General features: G+C 41.3%; 1 protein-coding gene across 2 annotated transcripts in view; it reads right to left on the minus strand.

Annotated features, from left to right (window-relative positions):
• galnt14 (UDP-N-acetyl-alpha-D-galactosamine:polypeptide N-acetylgalactosaminyltransferase 14 (GalNAc-T14)) overlaps nucleotides 1-18,889 on the minus strand; it is a 174,503-nt gene extending 155,614 nt beyond the window's left edge. For both annotated transcript variants that reach the window (XM_037750347.1, XM_037750346.1), the window contains exon 1: nucleotides 18,412-18,889. In XM_037750347.1, the coding sequence (XP_037606275.1) occupies nucleotides 18,412-18,576 (165 nt within the window). In that variant the 5' untranslated portion in view covers nucleotides 18,577-18,889. The remainder of the gene's footprint in view (nucleotides 1-18,411) is intronic.
• Nucleotides 18,890-23,924: the final 5,035 nt, after the last annotated feature.

Below are 23,924 nucleotides of genomic sequence, written 5' to 3' on the forward strand. Positions count from 1 at the left end.
ACAATTTTCGCACCAGCACACACACACGCACGCACGCGCACGCGCACGCGCACGCGCACACGCACACGCACACACACACACACACACACACACACACACACACACACACACACACAGCCCTGTTCTCACACTATCCTCTCCTCTCTCTGACTATGTTGATATTCACAGAAGTAATCAGATTACTTCTTCGGGGTGTTGACATGGAACTGGACGATAACCAGTTCCCTCTAAACTCTTGTTTTAGTCCCTACAGACATATCCTGAGTGTAATAGTGTTATTTACATTGTTTCTGACATTTAGATCCTCAGGACTGGAGGATTAAAGTTTAACAAATACATATCAGAAAATCATTTATCAACACTAAACAAGTATTTGCATAAAGCAACGTATTTGTCCACTCCCATGTTGATAAGAGGATTAAATACTGGACTAATCTCCCTTTAAGGTTCATTTAGAACAGATGAAACGTGTGATTAATCATGATTAACTGTGTATACTGTAGTCAGATAGAGGCCATTAATGGGTTAATCTATCCGTCTGAATTACAGCCGATGCGGCGTGATGTCCGTGGCTCACTATTGGAACCTTCAAATGAAACAGGAGAGCTCGTGTTTACATCATGGGAAGTCGTGAACACGAGATGTTATGGCGTTTAAGTGGTTAAGTCGTGAAGAAAACCGCTGCTAAGGCAACGGCAATATTAACGTTACTGTCAGCGTCTAGAAGCCACAGAGGCTAACAAGTTAGCAAGCGGGGTAACATGATGCAGGATATATAAAGACATAATGACAGAGGAAGAAGACTAAAATTACAATATATTAACTTATTATGCACCGAAAAATTAACCTCCAAGGCCTCCGACATTTCTGACAACGGCAACAAACACGTCACAACTCGTGAACTCGACGCTTTCAGAAACTCTCCACTTACGAGGTAGTGAACACCAAAACAGCCGTGTGCAACTTCAGACAACACTATCCTGTCGAGATCCACTGTACAATAGTGTACACAGTGTACACAGTGTACTACATCAGTACACTGAGTACACAGAGTACTACATCAGTACACAGTGTAAACAGTGTACTACATGAGTACACAGTGTACTCAGTGTAAACAGTGTACTACATGGAAGAGGACTAACAGAAGTATCTGATTTGAGATACAGCTGTGGTCGCTCTCTCTTTCCCTCTCAAACACAAACCAACCATAGTGTAAAGGCATGTGTTGTGTAGCGTAACAGAGCGGTGTGTGTCTTTGTCCATGTCTTTGTCCATGTCTTGGTGCGTGTCTTGGTCCATGTCTTGGTCCGTGTCTTGGTCCATGTCTTGGTGCATGTCTTGGTCCATGTCTTGGTGCGTGTCTTTGTCCATGTCTTGGTGCGTGTCTTGGTCCATGTCTTGGTGCGTGTCTTGGTGCATGTCTTGGTCCATGTCTTGGTGCGTGTCTTTGTCCATGTCTTGGTGCGTGTCTTGGTGCGTGTCTTGGTGCGTGTCTTGGTCCGTATTTTGGTCCGTGTTTTGGTCCGTGTCTTAGTCCATGTCTTGGTCCATGTCTTGGTGCGTGTCTTGGTCCATGTCTTGGTCCATGTCTTGGTGCGTGTCTTGGTGCGTGTCTTGGTCCATGTCTTGGTCCATGTCTTGGTCCATGTCTTGGTGCGTGTCTTGGTGCGTGTCTTGGTCCATGTCTTGGTCCATGTCTTGGTCCATGTCTTGGTCCATGTCTTGGTGCGTGTCTTGGTGCGTGTCTTGGTCCATGTCTTGGTCCATGTCTTGGTGCGTGTCTTGGTCCATGTCTTGGTCCATGTCTTGGTGCGTGTCTTGGTCCATGTCTTGGTCCATGTCTTGGTCCATGTCTTGGTGCGTGTCTTGGTGCGTGTCTTGGTCCATGTCTTGGTCCATGTCTTGGTCCATGTCTTGGTCCGTGTCTTGGTGCGTGTCTTGGTGCGTGTCTTGGTCCATGTCTTGGTCCATGTCTTGGTCCGTGTCTTGGTGCGTGTCTTGGTGCGTGTCTTGGTCCATGTCTTGGTCCATGTCTTGGTGCATGTCTTGGTACGTGTCTTTGTACGTGTCTTGGTGTGTGTCTTGGTGCACGTCTTGGTGCGTGTCTTGTTGCGCACACACACACACAACGTCTGTATGTGTGTGTAACACAAGAGGACACACACTAGCACACAAACTGACGCTGCAATAGGACATAAATGAAATACATAAATTCAACACACATTGACACCGTTGTGCTAATCATCAACTGCTTCCATTTCCATGCCTGTGTGTGTGTGTGTGTGTGTGTGTGTGTGTGTGTGTAATCTTGCAGTCAAAGATTCTTGATTATGCCGCGTCCACAACTTTAAAACATTTCCATTCCAGCTGATTCTGGCTGTTTTCCTCTGAATTCTGTGAATCATTTATAACGGAGGACGAGATGCTCGTTCTGCTGCTTCTGTGAGCAACATGCTTCTAAATGCTGGAACCACTCAGTGATTGCTAATTGCCCGTCTGTGTGTAACATCAGCACCGCTGTTCATTTAGCTGAACATCCACAGAGGAGCTAAACAAGGAATCAGAGCAGTCTGAAGCTCTTCACTGATATTACACCTATCCGTCATCACCTCACTGAACACTACCTGCTGCCTCCTGACCTTTGACCCCTGACCTGGGCAGCACCAGCTAAGTTCAAACGTAGCCGAGTCTGAACTGAATTTATAACTTAAGTCAGCATTTACGAGCTACTCACATTTGAATGGTTGCACCAGCTGAAATACTCTTAACGTAGGCGTTAAATCTTTTTGAGAAGTACCCGTATGTGGCGGTCTGATGTGTGCTCCATTTAAAGTTCCACTTATTTAAAACCTGTTTTAAAGGGACCATTTGTAACTTTCAGAATGTGTTGTTAACAGCTTCACCTGTGTCCGTTAAGTCAACTAAAGTCAGCGTCCTGTTGCTGGCGCTTGTGCTCGCTCTACATAGACATGAAGGAGCATCGCTCAACACAGTGAGGAGACACACGTCAGCTAAAAGCACAATATCACTCTATATTTCAGCTGCTTGGCAGTAATGTTAGCTGACCAGACCAAGGTCTCTCCATGAATCAATGCTGATCCTAGTGTTGGCTTTTCCCGCCTCAGCCTCCCGACCGCGGCCGGAGGGAACGGGGGAGACGCCGGAGTTTTGGTGGGAGACGATAACGTTTCTCTCTGCGGAGCCCCGTCACTTCACAAGACACGGGAAACCTCTGTTGGTCTGGAGGAGCTGCAGCAGTTATTTCTGCACAAACGTCCACTGAACATTCACTAGATATTCTCAGAGCTAAACTAACTCTTCTGCAGTGTGGAGTGAGCAGCATGCACGGGAGAGGTGGAGCGAGTATGCGAGAACGCGCGCGCTGTCTGAGTGAAGGTAGGCAGAGGAGCAGAGGAGCGGGGATGTGACCCGACCCGGTACATTTATACGCTTAAAAAGTTACAAACAGTCCCTTTAGAGGCTGGACGGGAGACGTTTCAGCTCTCCTGTCCAACACAAATTATCACAGAAATATAAACCTTGTTAAAGTCAGATGTTTAATTATTAAATGTGGCAGGTGATTCCTTTACATTTCTTTAAAGTGCTGTACTCTGGCCACAAGGAGCAACCGGTCAGGTGACTCTGTGATGTATCAGCCGGTGTAGCTGTTGAACCACAGACGGGTTCATTTCCCCAGCGGGCTTCACAAATGAGGCCCTCTGAGCCGGAGGCCGGTCTAGTTAGCCAACCTGTGGGCCCGGCTGTACACAGAGCCTCGTATAAAACATTATTATTATTATTATTCCCTCCCTGGGAGCCGGTTATAGCCGCTCTGAAAACTCATTTCCCTCTCCTCTTGTCCATGTGAATACCTCCTGATAGGGAGAGGGAGAGGGAAGGAGAAAGGAACAATAACTGCATTTCATATGACGGGGAAAATGAATAATTTCAACTGCCTGTGTGTGCGTGCGTGTGCATGTGTGTGCATGTGTGTGCATGCAGTCAGTGTGCGTAAATGTGTGTGTAGTGTGTGTGTGCGATTGGGCGTTGTGATACACAAGGCGAGCACACAGATTGGAGCATCGATCTTGTTTCCTCCAGAAACCAAAGAGAGAAACTGAGACAGAAACTAAGAAATGGAAAGAGAGATTCAGCTGCAAAATAAAGAGACAGGAGTTAGGAAAACACTCCGTCTGGATATAATAGAATACAATAGAATAGAATATTGTAGAATAGAATAGAGTAGAGTAGAGTAGAGTAGAGTAGAGTAGAATAGAGTAGAATAGAATAGAATAGAATAGAATAGAGTAGAGTAGAGTAGAGTAGAGTAGAGTAGAGTAGAGTAGAATAGAATAGAATAGAATAGAGTAGAGTAGAGTAGAGTAGAGTAGAATAGAATAGAGTAGAGTAGAGTAGAGTAGAGTAGAGTAGAGTAGAATAGAGTAGAGTAGAGTAGAGTAGAGAAGAATAGAATATAATAGAGTAGAGTAGAGTAGAGTAGAGTAGAGTAGAGTAGAATAGAATAGAGTAGAGTAGAGTAGAGAAGAATAGAATATAATAGAGTAGAGTAGAGTAGAGTAGAGTAGAATAGAATAGAATAGAGTAGAATAGAATAGAATAGAGTAGAGTAGAGTAGAATAGAATAGAATAGAATAGAATAGAATAGAGTAGAATAGAATAGAATAGAATAGAGTAGAGAAGAATAGAATATAATAGAGTAGAGTAGAGTAGAGTAGAATAGAATAGAGTAGAGAAGAATATAATATAATAGAATAGAGTAGAATAGAATAGAATAGAGTAGAGTAGAGTAGAGTAGAATAGAATAGTCCATTTCAGTCATTCACACTGGCACACGCTGGTTATGGTACTGGGAAGGAGATATGTAAAGCAGATATTAGGCAGAGTGAGACATCTGACGGTGGACCTATCTCAGACAGATGTTGTCAGATCTCAGCTCATGATGGACTAACTGGTGAATGACTACAAACAAGATCTGAAATTAGCCCCCGCCACACGCCAAACACGGGTAAACTGTTGGCAGTGGCGGGTAGAATCATCAGGCCGTCCACCACGTTGACAGACGGGGAAAACGCTAGAGATGGGAACAGAGAACCGGTTCCTTTGTCCGATTCCTCGGCCTCTCATGCCTCCGTGACTATTGATTCCTCTTATCCATGTTCTCTGACAGCTCACGTAACGCCATACGCACGCTGTGGCGTGTTTCAGTGTAGCGTGGCACTAATAAACCTGAGGGACGCATCATATCCGTGTTGAAACCAGCAGGACGAGACATAGTTAACCTTAGCTGATGCGTTCAAGCTCTTGTGTAAAAAGGTAAATTACAACGTTATCATGATGCGTTCGAAACTTGAATAAATCCAGTTGTATGAAGGAGTAATATAAAATATATAATAGAGAGAAATATGACCTGTTTAACTTCCTAACACTAGCTCTAAACAGATTATAATATAAAACTACTAATGCCGAGATTTTTTTAAATCAAATAAAAATACAATCATTTATTTCCTAGTCATTTGAATTGTGTGTTTTTATGCAAATAACCACAAAAGTTGACAATAACAAAGTACAGTATCCTCACACCTCCGGAAAAATAGATCTCCCCCAGAAGCTACGCTGTAATTCAAACACTGTAATCTAACGTGTGTATCATGTTTTTATGTAAAATATATCGAACATTGAATGACAGCAGATCTAAAATGTTATTCCTTCATTTAACAGAGATTTAAAACATTGGCAGGAAGTGAAAACGGTTCATTTCAGACCCTGACTACAGATCAACAGTAATAATCTAACACTCATTCAGCTTTAGTTGGACAAACATCACACAGACAAGCTTTAACTCATCGCCCACTGATGGAGAACACACTTCAACAATCATCATGATCAATGGAAAAGCAACTTCAACTACAACGTTCCTTCAGAACGGGACAAACTACAGACATTCACACATTTATATACTTTACTCTTTATCAAACACTCAGACAAACCTGTTCATGCCAACACTGCTGGCAGGTTGCAGCAAGTTATAACTCGTCTGTTTTATTTATTCTTTTAGTTAACCTTTATTTCCCTCAGGCGACAACCTTCTCCGATGATGAAGAGTCTTCAACCTTCATCCTGTCTAGCAGCCAGCAGGGGGCGACTCCTCTGGTTCTATAGAAGTCTATGATTCTCTCTTGATTTATGACCTCAGAGAACATTGTAAACATGAGTTTATGTTTCAAGTCTTCTTCAGTACAGCATGATGTTCATTTAGTAAATGATGGTTCCATTTAGAGTCAGATAGACCATAAAGCAGGGGATGCTTTAGGGCGGGGCTACCTGCTGATTGACAGGTCGCTACCACGGCGTTGTCCGGTCTGGGAGGCAGTAGGCTTGTCGTGGTAGTTGGGCACACACCGATCACATTACGTACCCACCGCCCCCACCGTCATTTTGCTTTTTTTCTTTTACAGAAATGAAACCCTTTTAGTTCATTTTGGCGAATCAGCGGCGTGTTATCAATAGATAGTCAGACGACGGACGTTACAGACGCACAGTGAAAGTCTCAGATCAGAGCAGCAAAAGCCCTATTTGGCAATATTTCAGATTTAAACCCAACGCTATAAGAGAACCGTAACGTTACTGAGGTAATCGGCGCGAGGAGGACGGAGCTGTGGAGCGGCGGCGGGTGGAAACCTGCAGCCTCGTAGCGAAAGCTGGACCGGAGAGGTCAGACACACACACTGCCATCCGACGGTAAAGATTCAACAGAGTCAAAACTCTACAGATATGGAGCGTCATCTTTTCTTGTTAAATGTCCGGTGTGATCGGTAACACCGGTGTTGTCACGAGTTTATTAACCGGTGGGAACATGTCCTCCCCGTCACATCCCCTAGCGTCATAGAGAGCGTTACACAAACAACTAAACACAAGCACCAACAGGCGGTCTGGGTCTGATTCCAGTCCAACAGACTGGAGTGTTAACGAAGCACCAGAGCCGACCGTCTGCTCAGACACATGGTGGACGCTTCGGGTTCTTCTCATCCACTGAATGCTGAATTGTGTGATATGTGATTGTTTCTGTCTGGTCCATCGTATACATCACATCTCTCACACAACACCTGCCCACCTGCCCACCTGCCCAGCCTGGGACGGTCCACATTCATCCACATTACAAAGAGAGAGAGAGAGAGAGAGAGAGAGCGTCCTTCAGTATTCAATGAACCAACAGATTGTTTCCTCTCATGTTTGGACTTCTGAAGGCAGAAACTCTATAAAAGATCCCCTGCCAACCAGCCCGAGGACACGGGCACACTCCAACCACGCTGCTTCAAAGCCTCTCCAAAGCCTCGCTCGCTGGGTGTGTGTGTGTGTGTGTGTGTGTGTGTGTGTGTTCTCCTCGCTCTGCAAGAAATACCATTTTCCCTGTGTGCACATGCAGATGAGGATGTGATCCTGCATATAAGTGTGTGTGTGTGTGCAAACAGGAGTAGAGGAAGTAGTGGTGCTAGGTAAACAGGAGTGCAGGCTAATCCTTAGAGAAATGGAACTCTGCATTAGCATTTGAATAGCGCACAGTGCCACAAGTACTGCTGACAAAACTAACACACATCCTCCGTCCCGGTTTACACTCACACACAGACACACTGAATATACCCAGAGCCGTCAGGAACATGGAGCTTAGATACTGTACGTACACCGGAGGAGGAATCACTACCTGCTGGTTAGTTTAAGACAGATCTACTGGAGGTTTATCCTCAGTTACAGGTAGGGATGGCCAGAACTAACCGGTTAACTGTTAACCCACATTTAAGCTGCATTAAGGCTGCATGTCCGCGACACTACACGCAGCGCCGTAGCTGCTAAGTTAACGCTCCCGGACGGTGAACTGGAGACAGTGAACGCAGCGCCGTAGCTGCTAAGTTAACGCTCCCGGACGGTGAACTGGAGACAGTGAACGCAGCGTCGTAGCTGCTAAGTTAACGCTCCCGGGCGGTGAACTGGAGACAGTGAACGCAGCATCGTAGCTGCTAAGTTAACGCTCCCGGGCGGTGAACTGGAGACAGTGAACGCAGCATCGTAGCTGCTAAGTTAACGCTCCCGGGCGGTGAACTGGAGACAGTGAACGCAGCATCGTAGCTGCTAAGTTAACGCTCCCGGGCGGTGAACTGGAGACAGTGAACGCAGCACCGTAGCTGCTAAGTTAACGCTCCCGGGCGGTGAACTGGAGACAGTGAACGCAGCACCGTAGCTGCTAAGTTAACGCTCCCGGGCGGTGAACTGGAGACAGTGAACGCAGCATCGTAGCTGCTAAGTTAACGCTCCCGGACGGTGAACTGGAGACAGTGAACGCAGCATCGTAGCTGCTAAGTTAACGCTCCCGGGCGGTGAACTGGAGACAGTGAACGCAGCATCGTAGCTGCTAAGTTAACGCTCCCGGGCGGTGAACTGGAGACAGTGAACGCAGCGCCGTAGCTGCTAAGTTAACGCTCCCGGGCGGTGAACTGGAGACAGTGAACGCAGCACCGTAGCTGCTAAGTTAACGCTCCCGGACGGTGAACTGGAGACAGTGAACGCAGCGCCGTAGCTGCTAAGTTAACGCTCCCGGACGGTGAACTGGAGACAGTGAACGCAGCATCGTAGCTGCTAAGTTAACGCTCCCGGGCGGTGAACTGGAGACAGTGAACGCAGCATCGTAGCTGCTAAGTTAACGCTCCCGGGCGGTGAACTGGAGACAGTGAACGCAGCGCCGTAGCTGCTAAGTTAACGCTCCCGGACGGTGAACTGGAGACAGTGAACGCAGCGCCGTAGCTGCTAAGTTAACGCTCCCGGACGGTGAACTGGAGACAGTGAACGCAGCACCGTAGCTGCTAAGTTAACGCTCCCGGGCGGTGAACTGGAGACAGTGAACGCAGCATCGTAGCTGCTAAGTTAACGCTCCCGGGCGGTGAACTGGAGACTCAGTTGTCTGTTGTCCTCCTACACTGCAGCTGGAGCACCGCTGCATGCGAGGCACGAATCTTGTCGGTTAACGGTTAATAATCGGTTAACGAGGGTCGGTTATCGGTTAAGAAGATTTTTCAAAGCATCCCTAGTTCCAGGCCTCTGCACATCCTCACCTGCAAGCTGTCCAACACAACCACAGGCTACATTTACATGCACATTAATAATGTGATTATACTGTAATTAGGCCAGTAATGAGGGTAAGAGCCCATGTAAACAACATCTGATTACGTGCAATGTTGCATAATCACAGGGACATTATGCTGGTGTCTGGATGAAAACTGGCTTTTCCACCTTTTTTTTCCCACCTTAAGGATAAAGGTCCACAAAGTGACACATTCTGCAGGAACCTTTTTAGCAGCTCTGGAGTTTTTAACGTGCATTTTAGTCGTCTGAACCTTTTGGGTCGTAGTTCCTGTCCTCCAGGAGTCCCTGATTCAAAAGGTGGACTTCATGATGAGGCTGTAAAAGCTGTTTGTGCAGAATTCATTCACACGGTAGCACGCCTAGGTTACCAGGAGCAGAAATATGATGTGGTAGATTTAACAACTAGGAATAAATCCTAAAGAACAAAGTGATGACTCGGTGTTGTTGTCTCGTTCACATACTTTTTCTTTATACTTTTAGTGCGTACTGCAGCTGCCCTACAAAGTACGTACTGTTGCATGCAGTATGCATATAGTTGAGACATACTACTTTGTCATTTAAGATATAGCTCTGTAAATTAAAGATAAGATTTAAAATATAGCTAGATTTGATGTGAAATCAATTTGACTAAAATGACAGAAATGTTCAGTATAATCTGAGGACTAAACAGGACTAGAAGATTAAATAGAAAATAAATAGCTGATGAAGTTAAGAGAGAAAACATTTTGACTAAATGACTTTTCTGTGACTAAAAGGTTTTGAGTTGAACTCCTTCATAAAACTATGAGTCAGACTGGATCTAAAATAGCTGCCACTAAAGTAAAGATATGTTAGTTCAGCTCAGCTCACACGCCTTCCACAGATTCTAGAGGAACTTTCTGTTTTGGGTTTCTCTAATTAGAAGTGCATCCCTGATCCTGTTTTAACTCATGTGTGAATAATAATAATATAGTTCTGCACCAGAAGGTTTATCTTTATTTCTGTATGAGAGGAGCAGATTGTGATGAAGGCGGTCTGTACCTGCTGACACATCCTACAGTTTTACACTGGGTGTGAAAAGCTGGAGGATTAAGTTGGCGAGTCCGATCTGGTGAGAGTGTTAGTGGAGGTGTGTTTGTGTCCTGACTTGAAAATGATCTCACTCTCGTATCCTCTCATTGGCTGGTAGACTCAAACCTCCCAGAACAAGTCGGCACAAGAAAACACTGTTTCTCTTCTTCTTCTTCTCCTCCGGCTGATCGGCTAAGTGGATGCAGCTGTTTCTACTCCTTCTACTGAAGAACTTTAATTACATTTACAATTTACCATTTGAGGCGTTTATCTGGTCAACTCACAATGAGAGCCTGAATTATCATTATTATTATGAAAAGCACCTCCTACTCAGAGAAGGAACACTGGCTCTTCAACAACAGCTCTTCATGTCTTAATCTATCACACCTCATCATCACATCATGTCTTAATCTACCACATCTCATCATCACATCATGTCTTAATCTATCACACCTCATCATCACATCATGTCTTAATCTACCACATCTCATCATCACATCATGTCTTAATCTATCACACCTCATCATCACATCATGTCTTAATCTATCACACCTCATCATCACATCATGTCTTAATCTATCACACCTCATCATCACATCATGTCTTAATCTATCACATCATGTCTTAATCTATCACACCTCATCATCACATCATGTCTTAATCTACCACATCTCATCATCACATCATGTCTTAATCTATCACATCTCATCATCACATCATGTCTTAATCTATCACACCTCATCATCACATCATGTCTTAATCTATCACATCATGTATTAATCTATCACATCTCATCATCACATCATGTCTTAATCTATCACATCATGTCTTAATCTATCACATCTCATCATCACATCATGTCTTAATCTATCACACCTCATCATCACATCATGTCTTAATCTATCACATCATGTCTTAATCTATCACATCTCATCATCACATCATGTCTTAATCTATCACATCTCATCATCACATCATGTCTTAATCTATCACATCTCATCATCACATCATGTCTTAATCTATCACATCATGTCTTAATCTATCACATCATGTCTTAATCTATCACATCTCATCATCACATCATGTCTTAATCTATCACATCATGTCTTAATCTATCACATCTCATCATCACATCATGTTTTAAGAGCTTTGTTGACACCTCATTACTGACCGCCTTCTCCATTCCTCACAAGTATTGAATAATGTCCGGTTTAATCTGTAACACCGGTGTGTTCACAAGTTTATTAACCGGTGGGAAAATGTCCTCACGTGACCTCCCTGCTTATATCTGCCTGCTAGTCTTGGTTCCTGGCTGGCTGCAGTATAGCTCATAAGCCCCGCCTCCTCCATGTTAGCAGATGGGTCAAACTAAAAAACTAAAAAGTAAAATAAAGATGGTTTCTGTCTTTCCAGGTAGTTCTCATCACGCTGATGTTTGTTCAAGTGTTCATTTTTCTGATGAGTTTGGTTTTAATGAGTTATTTGACGCTATAAGAAGAGGGCGGGACCTCATGAATGACAGCTGTGAGCTGCGGCCATGCTCGGCTCGTGATTGGTTCGGGTGATCTCGATACCGCGGCTCCACCCCCCGATCACTACTGAGCAGACCGGCTCCACACGACGTCACCATCTCCAGACGGCAGCTCCCGTATCGATCAATGTCTTGGTTTCATTGTGTAGAGTCGGAGGAAGTGGAGACGCGTCGTCATCTCTACATACAGTCTGCTGTCTGGACCACCTGAACATGATGACCTCACTACACATCTGCATCACAAGCTCTAAAACCACCACCATGTGAAACCCTCACACCTGCTTCTGACAGTAATGTGTGTTTACGCCGTTCACCCAGACCTTTCTGAAAGCTTTCATTCAGCTTCCATTTACATTTTACATTTCAGCCATTTAACTGAAGCTCATATCGGAGAGAAGTCCCACTGAGGAGAACACCAGAGGACGCTTCAGTTCACAGACCACCTATAGCAGCGTTACCACGGAGCTCAGAGGTCACAACACGCTGCTGATCAATACAACTAATAATCCGGTGATTCAACATCTACATTAGGAGAGAACACAGAGAGCTGAGAGGAGGTTTAACACGCAGCTCGCTGCAGCATTAATGCCTCTCTGTTGTCTCTACATGAACACTTGTCACTTTGACACAGACTGCTGAGTCTCGGTGTGGTGGAGGAGCTGAACATGCAGCATATGATGCCGTTATTATAAACTCTGAACGGGGGGGGTTTCCTATAGGGGAGAGGGACTCACATAAAGAATCAGTTCGGATTCTCATACAAGAAACACATTACCATTTATAAACAGATGTTTTAACACCAGAATGGATATATCTGCTTCATGTGAGTCTCTGTGGAGGTAGAAGGAAGTTACCGCTTTTATTGTGGTAGTCTGAGTAACGTGACGTCATATCCGTTCCGTATCCGTCAACCAAAACAAACCTCAGAGAGTGTAAACCGTTGGAGGGTCATCATGGATACGACCTGCACCCTCACATGTTAAATCCAGCGTGGTAAACACTACACATCCAGTAAAGGATGGAAACACTTTGGGTTTCACACATTGACAGGAAAAGCAGAGCTAGACAGAGTAGAGCTAAAGCTGCATGCTAACTCTGTCACGGACAGGAAACGTTATGGTATGGAGGTAACGTTATGGTATGGAGGTAACGTTATGGTATGGAGGTAACGTTATGGTATGGTGGTAACGTTATGGTATGGTGGTAACGTTATGGTATGGAGGTAACGTTATGGTATGGTGGTAACGTTATGGTATGGTGGTAACGTTATGGTATGGAGGTAACGTTATGGTATGGTGGTAATGTTATGGTATGGAGGTAACGTTATGGTATGGTGGTAACGTTATGGTATGGAGGTAACGTTATGGTATGGAGGTAACGTTATGGTATGGAGGTAACGTTATGGTATGGTGGTAACGTTATGGTATGGTGGTAACGTTATGGTATGGAGGTAACGTTATGGTATGGTGGTAATGTTATGGTATGGAGGTAACGTTATGGTATGGTGGTAACGTTATGGTATGGAGGTAACGTTATGGTATGGAGGTAACGTTATGGTATGGAGGTAACGTTATGGTATGGTGGTAACGTTATGGTATGGTGGTAACGTTATGGTATGGTGGTAACGTTATGGTATGGAGGTAACGTTATGGTATGGTGGTAACGTTATGGTATGGTGGTAACGTTATGGTATGGAGGTAACGTTATGGTATGGTGGTAACGTTATGGTATGGTGGTAACGTTATGGTATGGAGGTAACGTTATGGTATGGTGGTAATGTTATGGTATGGAGGTAACGTTATGGTATGGTGGTAACGTTATGGTATGGAGGTAACGTTATGGTATGGAGGTAACGTTATGGTATGGTGGTAACGTTATGGTATGGAGGTAACGTTATGGTATGGAGGTAACGTTATGGTATGGTGGTAACGTTATGGTATGGAGGTAACGTTATGGTATGGTGGTAACGTTATGGTATGGTGGTAACGTTATGGTATGGAGGTAACGTTATGGTATGGTGGTAATGTTATGGTATGGAGGTAACGTTATGGTATGGTGGTAACGTTATGGTATGGAGGTAACGTTATGGTATGGAGGTAACGTTATGGTATGGAGGTAACGTTATGGTATGGTGGTAACGTTATGGTATGGTGGTAACGTTATGGTATGGAGGTAACGTTATGGTATGGTGGTAATGTTATGGTATGGAGGTAACGTTATGGTATGGTGGTAACGTTATGGTATGGAGGTAACGTTATGGTATGGATGGTAACGTTATGGTATGGAGGTAACGTTATGGTATGGTGGTAACGTTATGGTATGGTGGTAACGTTATGGTATGGTGGTAACGTTATGGTATGGAGGTAACGTTATGGTATGGTGGTAACGTTATGGTATGGTGGTAACGTTATGGTATGGAGGTAACGTTATGGTATGGTGGTAACGTTATGGTATGGTGGTAACGTTATGGTATGGAGGTAACGTTATGGTATGGTGGTAACGTTATGGTATGGAGGTAACGTTATGGTATGGTGGTAACGTTATGGTATGGAGGTAACGTTATGGTATGGAGGTAACGTTATGGTATGGTGGTAACGTTATGGTATGGAGGTAACGTTATGGTATGGAGGTAACGTTATGGTATGGTGGTAACGTTATGGTATGGTGGTAATGTTATGGTATGGTGGTAACGTTATGGTATGGAGGTAACGTTATGGTATGGAGGTAACGTTATGGTATGGTGGTAACGTTATGGTATGGTGGTAATGTTATGGTATGGTGGTAACGTTATGGTATGGTGGTAACGTTATGGTATGGAGGTAACGTTATGGTATGGTGGTAACATTATGGTATGGTGGTAACGTTATGGTATGGAGGTAACGTTATGGTATGGAGGTAACGTTATGGTATGGTGGTAACGTTATGGTATGACGGTAACGTTATGGTATGGTGGTAATGTTATGGTATGGAGGTAACGTTATGGTATGGTGGTAATGTTATGGTATGGTGGTAACGTTATGGTATGGAGGTAACGTTATGGTATGACGGTAACGTTATGGTATGGTGGTAATGTTATGGTATGGTGGTAACGTTATGGTATGGTGGTAACGTTATGGTATGGAGGTAACGTTATGGTATGGAGGTAACGTTATGGTATGGAGGTAACGTTATGGTATGGTGGTAACGTTATGGTATGGAGGTAACGTTATGGTATGGAGGTAACGTTATGGTATGGAGGTAATGTTATGGTATGGTGGTAACGTTATGGTATGGAGGTAACGTTATGGTATGGAGGTAACGTTATGGTATGGTGGTAACGTTATGGTATGGTGGTAACGTTATGGTATGGTGGTAATGTTATGGTATGGTGGTAACGTTATGGTATGGTGGTAACGTTATGGTATGGCGGTAACGTTATGGTATGGCGGTAACGTGGCGGTGGAGTCGGCCGTCGCTCTCATCTCCGTGGTCAAATGGGCCGACGCTACGACTGTAGAGCACCAGATACTGACATTTGTGTTCTCTGCATTGAAACGGCCCCGATGGAGCTGACCATGGATGGATAAAGAGAACGGAGCTGACGGGAGAGCTAGAGACCACCTTGGAGAAGTTACAGGAAGTAGACACGTGGGACTACGTCCGCTTTTCAAAATAAGATGTTAACAAAGGGAACTGTAGATACTAAATACATCTATGGAAATCAGATTGATGGATTATATTCACCAGAAGTATAAATCATTATAAATTAAAAAGATAAATCCACTAATCTGTGAGGGAAATGTTTCTTTGTTTTCTGGGTTGCTGGATAATCAATGTAATCAATAATTCCTGTTAATGATCCTGATATATTTGACTTCAGGACGTCTCTGACTACAGACATGCTGAAAATCAAACATTCTACTGGATTCATTTAGAGATTTATAGAAGTTAAAGTCAATAGTATTGATCAGGAGATGGTGATAGTATTGATCAGGAGATGGTGATAGTATTGATCAGGAGATGGTGATAGTATTGATCAGGAGATGGTGATAGTATTGATCAGGAGATGGTGATAGTATTGATCAGGAGATGGTGAAGGTACTGTGCACATGAAGTGGTGTTCATGCTACTTTATGATGTTTCCTATGTCCTATATATTCCTATATTCATAGTGTTACTGGGCTGTTCCAGTCTGTGTGTGCTTGTAGTTCAATAAAACGAGGTAAGAGAGACGCGATCAATACAATTTATCCCCCCAGCCACCATTAACATGCTGCTGGTCTTTTGCATAACAGACATCCTGCGGTGCTCACCGGGCGCCGACGCCACGCCGCCTCCAAAACGGACCTCATTATCTTCCAAGAGGAGCCGCAGCAGCCGCATCATTTATTATCAATCATAGGAGGTTCTACAGTCAATGTACGGGTATATATATATATATATATATGTATATATATATATATATGTATATATCAATATCTATAGAGCCACTACACTGGCACTTTTGGTGTTAGAATTTGAGGATGTTGTTGGTTTACTACAGCAGAGAGAACCTGATACAGGTGAGGATGTTGTTGGTTTACTACAGCAGAGAGAACCTGATACAGGTGAGGATGTTGTTGGTTTACTACAGCAGAGAGAACCTGATACAGGTGAGGATGTTGTTGGTTTACTACAGCAGAGAGAACCTGATACAGGTGAGGATGTTGTTGGTTTACTACAGCAGATAGAACCTGATACAGGTGAGGATGTTGTTGGTTTACTACAGCAGATAGAACCTGATACAGGTGAGGATGTTGAGGGTTTACTACAGCAGATAGAACCTGATACAGGTGAGGATGTTGAGGGTTTACTACAGCAGATAGAACCTGATACAGGTGAGGATGTTGAGGGTTTACTACAGCAGATAGAACCTGATACAGGTGAGGATGTTGTTGGTTTACTACAGCAGATAGAACCTGATACAGGTGAGGATGTTGAGGGTTTACTACAGCAGATAGAACCTGATACAGGTGAGGATGTTGTTAGTTTACTACAGCAGATGGAACCTGATACAGGTGAGGATGTTGAGGGTTTACTACAGCAGATAGAACCTGATACAGGTGAGGATGTTGTTAGTTTACTACAGCAGATGGAACCTGATACAGGTGAGGATGTTGTTGGTTTACTACAGCAGATAGAACCTGATACAGGTGAGGATGTTGAGGGTTTACTACAGCAGATAGAACCTGATACAGGTGAGGATGTTGAGGGTTTACTACAGCAGATAGAACCTGATACAGGTGAGGATGTTGTTGGTTTACTACAGCAGATAGAACCTGATACAGGTGAGGATGTTGTTGGTTTACTACAGCAGATAGAAACCTGATACAGGTGAGGATGTTGAGGGTTTACTACAGCAGATAGAACCTGATACAGGTGAGGATGTTGAGGGTTTACTACAGCAGATAGAACCTGATACAGGTGAGGATGTTGTTAGTTTACTACAGCAGATAGAACCTGATACAGGTGAGGATGTTGTTGGTTTACTACAGCAGATAGAACCTGATACAGGTGAGGATGTTGAGGGTTTACTACAGCAGATAGAACCTGATACAGGTGAGGATGTTGTTAGTTTACTACAGCAGATGGAACCTGATACAGGTGAGGATGTTGTTGGTTTACTACAGCAGATAGAACCTGATACAGGTGAGGATGTTGAGGGTTTACTACAGCAGATAGAACCTGATACAGGTGAGGATGTTGAGGGTTTACTACAGCAGATAGAACCTGATACAGGTGAGGATGTTGAGGGTTTACTACAGCAGATAGAACCTGATACAGGTGAGGATGTTGAGGGTTTACTACAGCAGATAGAACCTGATACAGGTGAGGATGTTGAGGGTTTACTACAGCAGATAGAACCTGATACAGGTGAGGATGTTGAGGGTTTACTACAGCAGAGAGAACCTGATACAGGTGAGGATGTTGAGGGTTTACTACAGCAGATAGAACCTGATACAGGTGAGGATGTTGAGGGTTCACTACAGCAGATAGAACCTGATACAGGTGAGGATGTTGTTGGTTTACTACAGCAGATAGAACCTGATACAGGTGAGGATGTTGAGGGTTTACTACAGCAGAGAGAACCTGATACAGGTGAGGATGTTGTTGGTTCACTACAGCAGATAGAACCTGATACAGGTGAGGATGTTGAGGGTTTACTACAGCAGATAGAACCTGATACAGGTGAGGATGTTGAGGGTTTACTACAGCAGAGAGAACCTGATACAGGTGAGGATGTTGAGGGTTTACTACAGCAGAGAGAACCTGATACAGGTGAGGATGTTGAGGGTTTACTACAGCAGATAGAACCTGATACAGGTGAGGATGTTGAGGGTTTACTACAGCAGATAGAACCTGATACAGGTGAGGATGTTGAGGGTTTACTACAGCAGAGAGAACCTGATACAGGTGAGGATGTTGAGGGTTTACTACAGCAGAGAGAACCTGATACAGGTGAGGATGTTGAGGGTTACTACAGCAGAGAGAACCTGATACAGGTGAGGATGTTGAGGGTTTACTACAGCAGAGAGAACCTGATACAGGTGAGGATGTTGAGGGTTTACTACAGCAGAGAGAACCTGATACAGGTGAGGATGTTGAGGGTTTACTACAGCAGAGAGAACCTGATACAGGTGAGGATGTTGTTACTTCACCTGGTTGTTGGGTGTCTCTCCTCCTCCTCCTCCTCCTCCTCCGGTCCCGGTACCGGTACCGAGCTCCGGTAGTCTCCTCCTGCTCAGCACCAGCAGGTAGACCAGCGCTCCCAGCCAGACCAGCACCGCCACGCTGACCGCCAGCCTCCGGAGGAGCCGCTTCATGTTCCGGTCCGGAGGAGCCGGCGGCGCCGCTGCCCGCGCGGCTGCTGTCACCACATCAGACCCATCAGAACATGTGAGAGCAGCAGAACCGGACCGGAGCTCCGACAACTAACTCACTACTAACTAACACACACTGGACTCCCGGTCCCGGTACCGGTGCACGTCCAGGTAACGGTTCTGTTCCAGGTACAGGTCCAGGTCCAGGCGCAGGTTCTGGTGCAGGTTCTGGTTCTGGTCCCGCTGCAGGTAAACCAGCGACTACTCTGCTCTGCACGCGCTCTCTCTTCTCTCTGAACTCGCTGAGGCTCGAGCGCTCCTCTCTCCTCTCACACGCCTGACAGCCGAGTGCGCGTGCATGTGCATGTGCGTGTGTGTGTGTGTTTGGTTGAGGGAGTCCTGGAGGAGCAAGAACCGAGAACCGAGCTCCACCTGCCGACACCAGCAACCACACTACATCAGCTACTACACTAGAATACTATTATTAAATAACATATAATAATAATATATATACACCAGCAACCACACTACATCAGCTACTACACTAGAATACTATTATTAAATAACATATAATAATAATATATATACACCATCAGCCACACTACATCAGCTACTACACTAGAATACTATTATTAAATAACATATAATAATAATATATATACACCATCAACCACACTACATCAGCTACTACACTAGAATACTATTATTAAATAACATATAATAATATATATACACCATCAGCCACACTACATCAGCTACTACACTAGAATACTATTATTAAATAACATATAATAATAATATATATACACCATCAGCCACACTACATCAGCTACTACACTAGAATACTATTATTAAATAACATATAATAATATATACACCATCAACCACACTACATCAGCTACTACACTAGAATACTATTATTAAATAACATATAATAATAATATATACACCATCAACCACACTACATCAGCTACTACACTAGAATACTATTATTAAATAACATATAATAATAATATATACACCATCAACCACACTACATCAGCTACTACACTAGACTACCATTATTAAATAACATATAATAATAATATATATACACCATCAACCACACTACATCAGCTACTACACTAGAATACTATTATTAAATAACATATAATAATATATATACACCATCAGCCACACTACATCAGCTACTACACTAGACTACCATTATTAAATAACATATAATAATATATATATACACCATCAACCACACTACATCAGCTACTACACTAGAATACTATTATTAAATAACATATAATAATATATATACACCATCAGCCACACTACATCAGCTACTACACTAGACTACTATTATTAAATAACATATAATAATAATATATATACACCATCAGCCACACTACATCAGCTACTACACTAGAATACTATTATTAAATAACATATAATAATAATATATATACACCATCAGCCACACTACATCAGCTACTACACTAGAATACTATTATTAAATAACATATAATAATAATATATATACACCATCAGCCACACTACATCAGCTACTACACTAGACTACCATTATTAAATAACATATAATAATAATATATATACACCATCAGCCACACTACATCAGCTACTACACTAGAATACTATTATTAAATAACATATAATAATAATATATATACACCATCAGCCACACTACATCAGCTACTACACTAGAATACTATTATTAAATAACATATAATAATAATATATATACACCATCAGCCACACTACACTAGAATACCATTATTAAATAACATATAATAATAATATATATACACCATCAGCCACACTACATCAGCTACTACACTAGACTACCATTATTAAATAACATATAATAATAATATATATACACCATCAGCCACACTACATCAGCTACTACACTAGAATACTATTATTAAATAACATATAATAATAATATATATACACCCTCAGCCACACTACATCAGCTACTACACTAGAATACTATTATTAAATAACATATAATAATAATATATATACACCATCAGCCACACTACATCAGCTACTACACTAGAATACTATTATTAAATAACATATAATAATAATATATATACACCATCAGCCACACTACACTAGAATACCATTATTAAATAACATATAATAATAATATATATACACCATCAGCCACACTACACTAGAATACTATTATTAAATAACATATAATAATAATATATATACACCATCAAATACACTACACTAGAATAAATAATACATAATATATATATATATATATATATATATACACACACACTACACTATATACAATTAATAAATAATACATAACAAATATATACACCATCAACTACAGTACACTATAATAAATAATACATAATAATATATATATATATATATATATATACACTACACTACACTATTTACAATTATTAAATAATAAATAATAATATATATATACACCAACATATACACCCACAACTACAGTTATTAAATAATAAATAATAAATCATAAGTAATATATATATATATATATATATACACTACACTACACTATTTACAATTAATACATAATAAATAATAATATATATATACCCACATATACACCCACAACTACAGTACACTATAATAAATAATAATATATATACACACCCACAACTACTCCACTAAAGTACACTATACAATTATTAAATAAAAAAATAAAATATATATATATATATATATAATATAATGTTCTAATAGCAGTTTTTCAGTTTTTGCACATGTAAACCAAGACAAATCTCTGCCTTTTGTACGTGAAAAGCAGTCAATAAAGTATTTTCCTTCCAGCAGAATAGAATAGAATAGAATAGAATAGAATAGAATAGAATAGAATAGTCAGAGGACAGAGAGATAGAGGAAACAAGACAATAAATTAATTAATTTAATTAAACTGTAACAAATCTGACTATGCATTTATAATTTATGTCCTATTTTTAATCAAACATGGCAATAACTTTCCAGCTTCTTGAAATCTTTGGGCATACCGTCCACTAGAACGGGAATGCTTATTAATAATATAAATAATATAAACCATAAACAGCCACAACAACACAACACATGTCCAAACAAGAGCTCTTTTTGGTATCAAGTTAAATTAAATACCGAGGGATGGAAAGAGGAATACAGAGTAAACATCAGATGTAATATACAGTATAGGTCAGTGTTGTTGTTTAGGTGTTATTTCATTATTATGGTGAGGTTACCGGCTCAAAACAAACTCTGGTTTCAGGTGTTTTCTGGCTAAAACTAACCCTTTATTGCCAGTAATAACCCTAGGGGTTTATAGGGGTTTATAGTGGTTTATAGTGGTTTATAGGGGTTTATAGTGGTTTATAGGGGTTTATAGGGGTTTATGGGGGTTTATAGTGGTTTATAGTGGTTTATAGGGGTTTATAGTGGTTTATAGTGGTTTATAGGGGTTTATAGGGGTTTATAGTGGTTTATAGTGGTTTATAGTGGTTTATAGTGGTTTATAGGGGTTTATAGGGGTTTATAGTGGTTTATAGTGGTTTATAGGGGTTTATAGGGGTTTATAGTGGTTTATAGTGGTTTATAGGGGTTTATAGTGGTTTATAGTGGTTTATAGGGGTTTATAGTGGTTTATAGGGGTTTATAGGGGTTTATAGGGGTTTATAGTGGTTTATAGGGGTTTATAGGGGTTTATAGTGGTTTATAGTGGTTTATAGTGGTTTATAGTGGTTTATAGGGGTTTATAGGGGTTTATAGTGGTTTATAGTGGTTTATAGGGGTTTATAGGGGTTTATAGTGGTTTATAGTGGTTTATAGGGGTTTATAGTGGTTTATAGTGGTTTATAGGGGTTTATAGTGGTTTATAGGGGTTTATAGGGGTTTATAGGGGTTTATAGTGGTTTATAGTGGTTTATAGGGGTTTATAGTGGTTTATAGTGGTTTATAGTGGTTTATAGGGGTTTATAGGGGTTTAGAAGACTGAGAGAAAAGCGAGGAGAGAAGATGGAGAGAGGAACTGAGCAGATGTATCTTTGTGTTTCAGTCACATGAACAGACAAGTTGACGAGAAGGAAACCGACAGTTATCACACGTTTTATCTCAATAAATTACCAGACACACTGCCGGTTCCATCTCATCATTATTATGATTATTATGATTATTATTATGAATTAAACACCTGGAGCAGAACTCTAACTGAGAGAGTTGAAGCTGCAGTCTTAGTGCTCCATCTAGTGTTCAACCAGAGGAGCCGTCCTTCATATCCTCCAGTTTAAGACACTCTGGCTGTTTGGAATGTAACTAAGTACATTTACTCCAGTACTGGGTAACACTTCATAATAACCTTCATTTATTAATGGTAAATTAATAGTTAATTAAACATTATTATTTTACAAATGTATTGATTTATTCATGTCTTCTTCTCTGGTGTTCCTCGAGGTCTTGGTGTCTTAACGTGGTATTCTGGAGGGTTATATCCTGGTTCACTACATGCAGATGATACATTAACATGTGAAGAGGATCAAAGTGAACTAACATAGTTTAGCATCAATCTGACTCGTTGACCTTCCAGGAGCACGAGGCCAAACATGTCTGACCACTGTGACAAACTGTTTCTATGGTAACTGCATCTTTAACGTTTTCTCTTAGATAGTATGCATTATTTTAATTAAATACAGAAAATATATACTTTATGATGCCTTTTAGTTGATGGTTTACCATTTATTTATTCATGAATTAATTATTTACTTATTGATTTATTCATTCATTCATCTACTCATTTATTTACTTATTAATTCATTCATTCATTCATTTATTTAATTATTTATTCATTAATTTATTTACTCATTTATTTACTTATTTATTCATTCATTCATTTATTTACTTATTTATTCATTCATTCATTTACTCATTGATTTATTATAATTAATTAATGCCTACTTTTTTACATATTATAAATTTCGGTACATTTAATGGCTTATTTATCGAGTCATTTATTTATTTACTTATTTCATTCATTTATTTAATTTTATTTTGGCAGGTTCCGTCCTCCATAAGCAAATTATAATAACTAGGCTAAATAATAAAATCCTCAGATCTATGGGGACGGAACCTGCCAAAATCAAAAATAAATAAATAAATGACCTGATAAATAAGTCATTAAATGTACCAAAACTTATATTAAAAATAAATGTAGGCATTAATTAATGGATAAAATGTGAAAAAAACAACGTTTCTGTTTTAATTTGCTTCTTTTTTATTTACCTTTCTATTAATTCCTCTATCTCCTCTATCTATCCACTCTTCTTCACATTTATTTATTTATTCATTCA

The sequence above is a fragment of the Sebastes umbrosus genome, chromosome 18 (assembly GCF_015220745.1).
Source record: "Sebastes umbrosus isolate fSebUmb1 chromosome 18, fSebUmb1.pri, whole genome shotgun sequence".
In the NCBI taxonomy this organism is placed as follows: Eukaryota; Metazoa; Chordata; class Actinopteri; order Perciformes; family Sebastidae; genus Sebastes; species Sebastes umbrosus.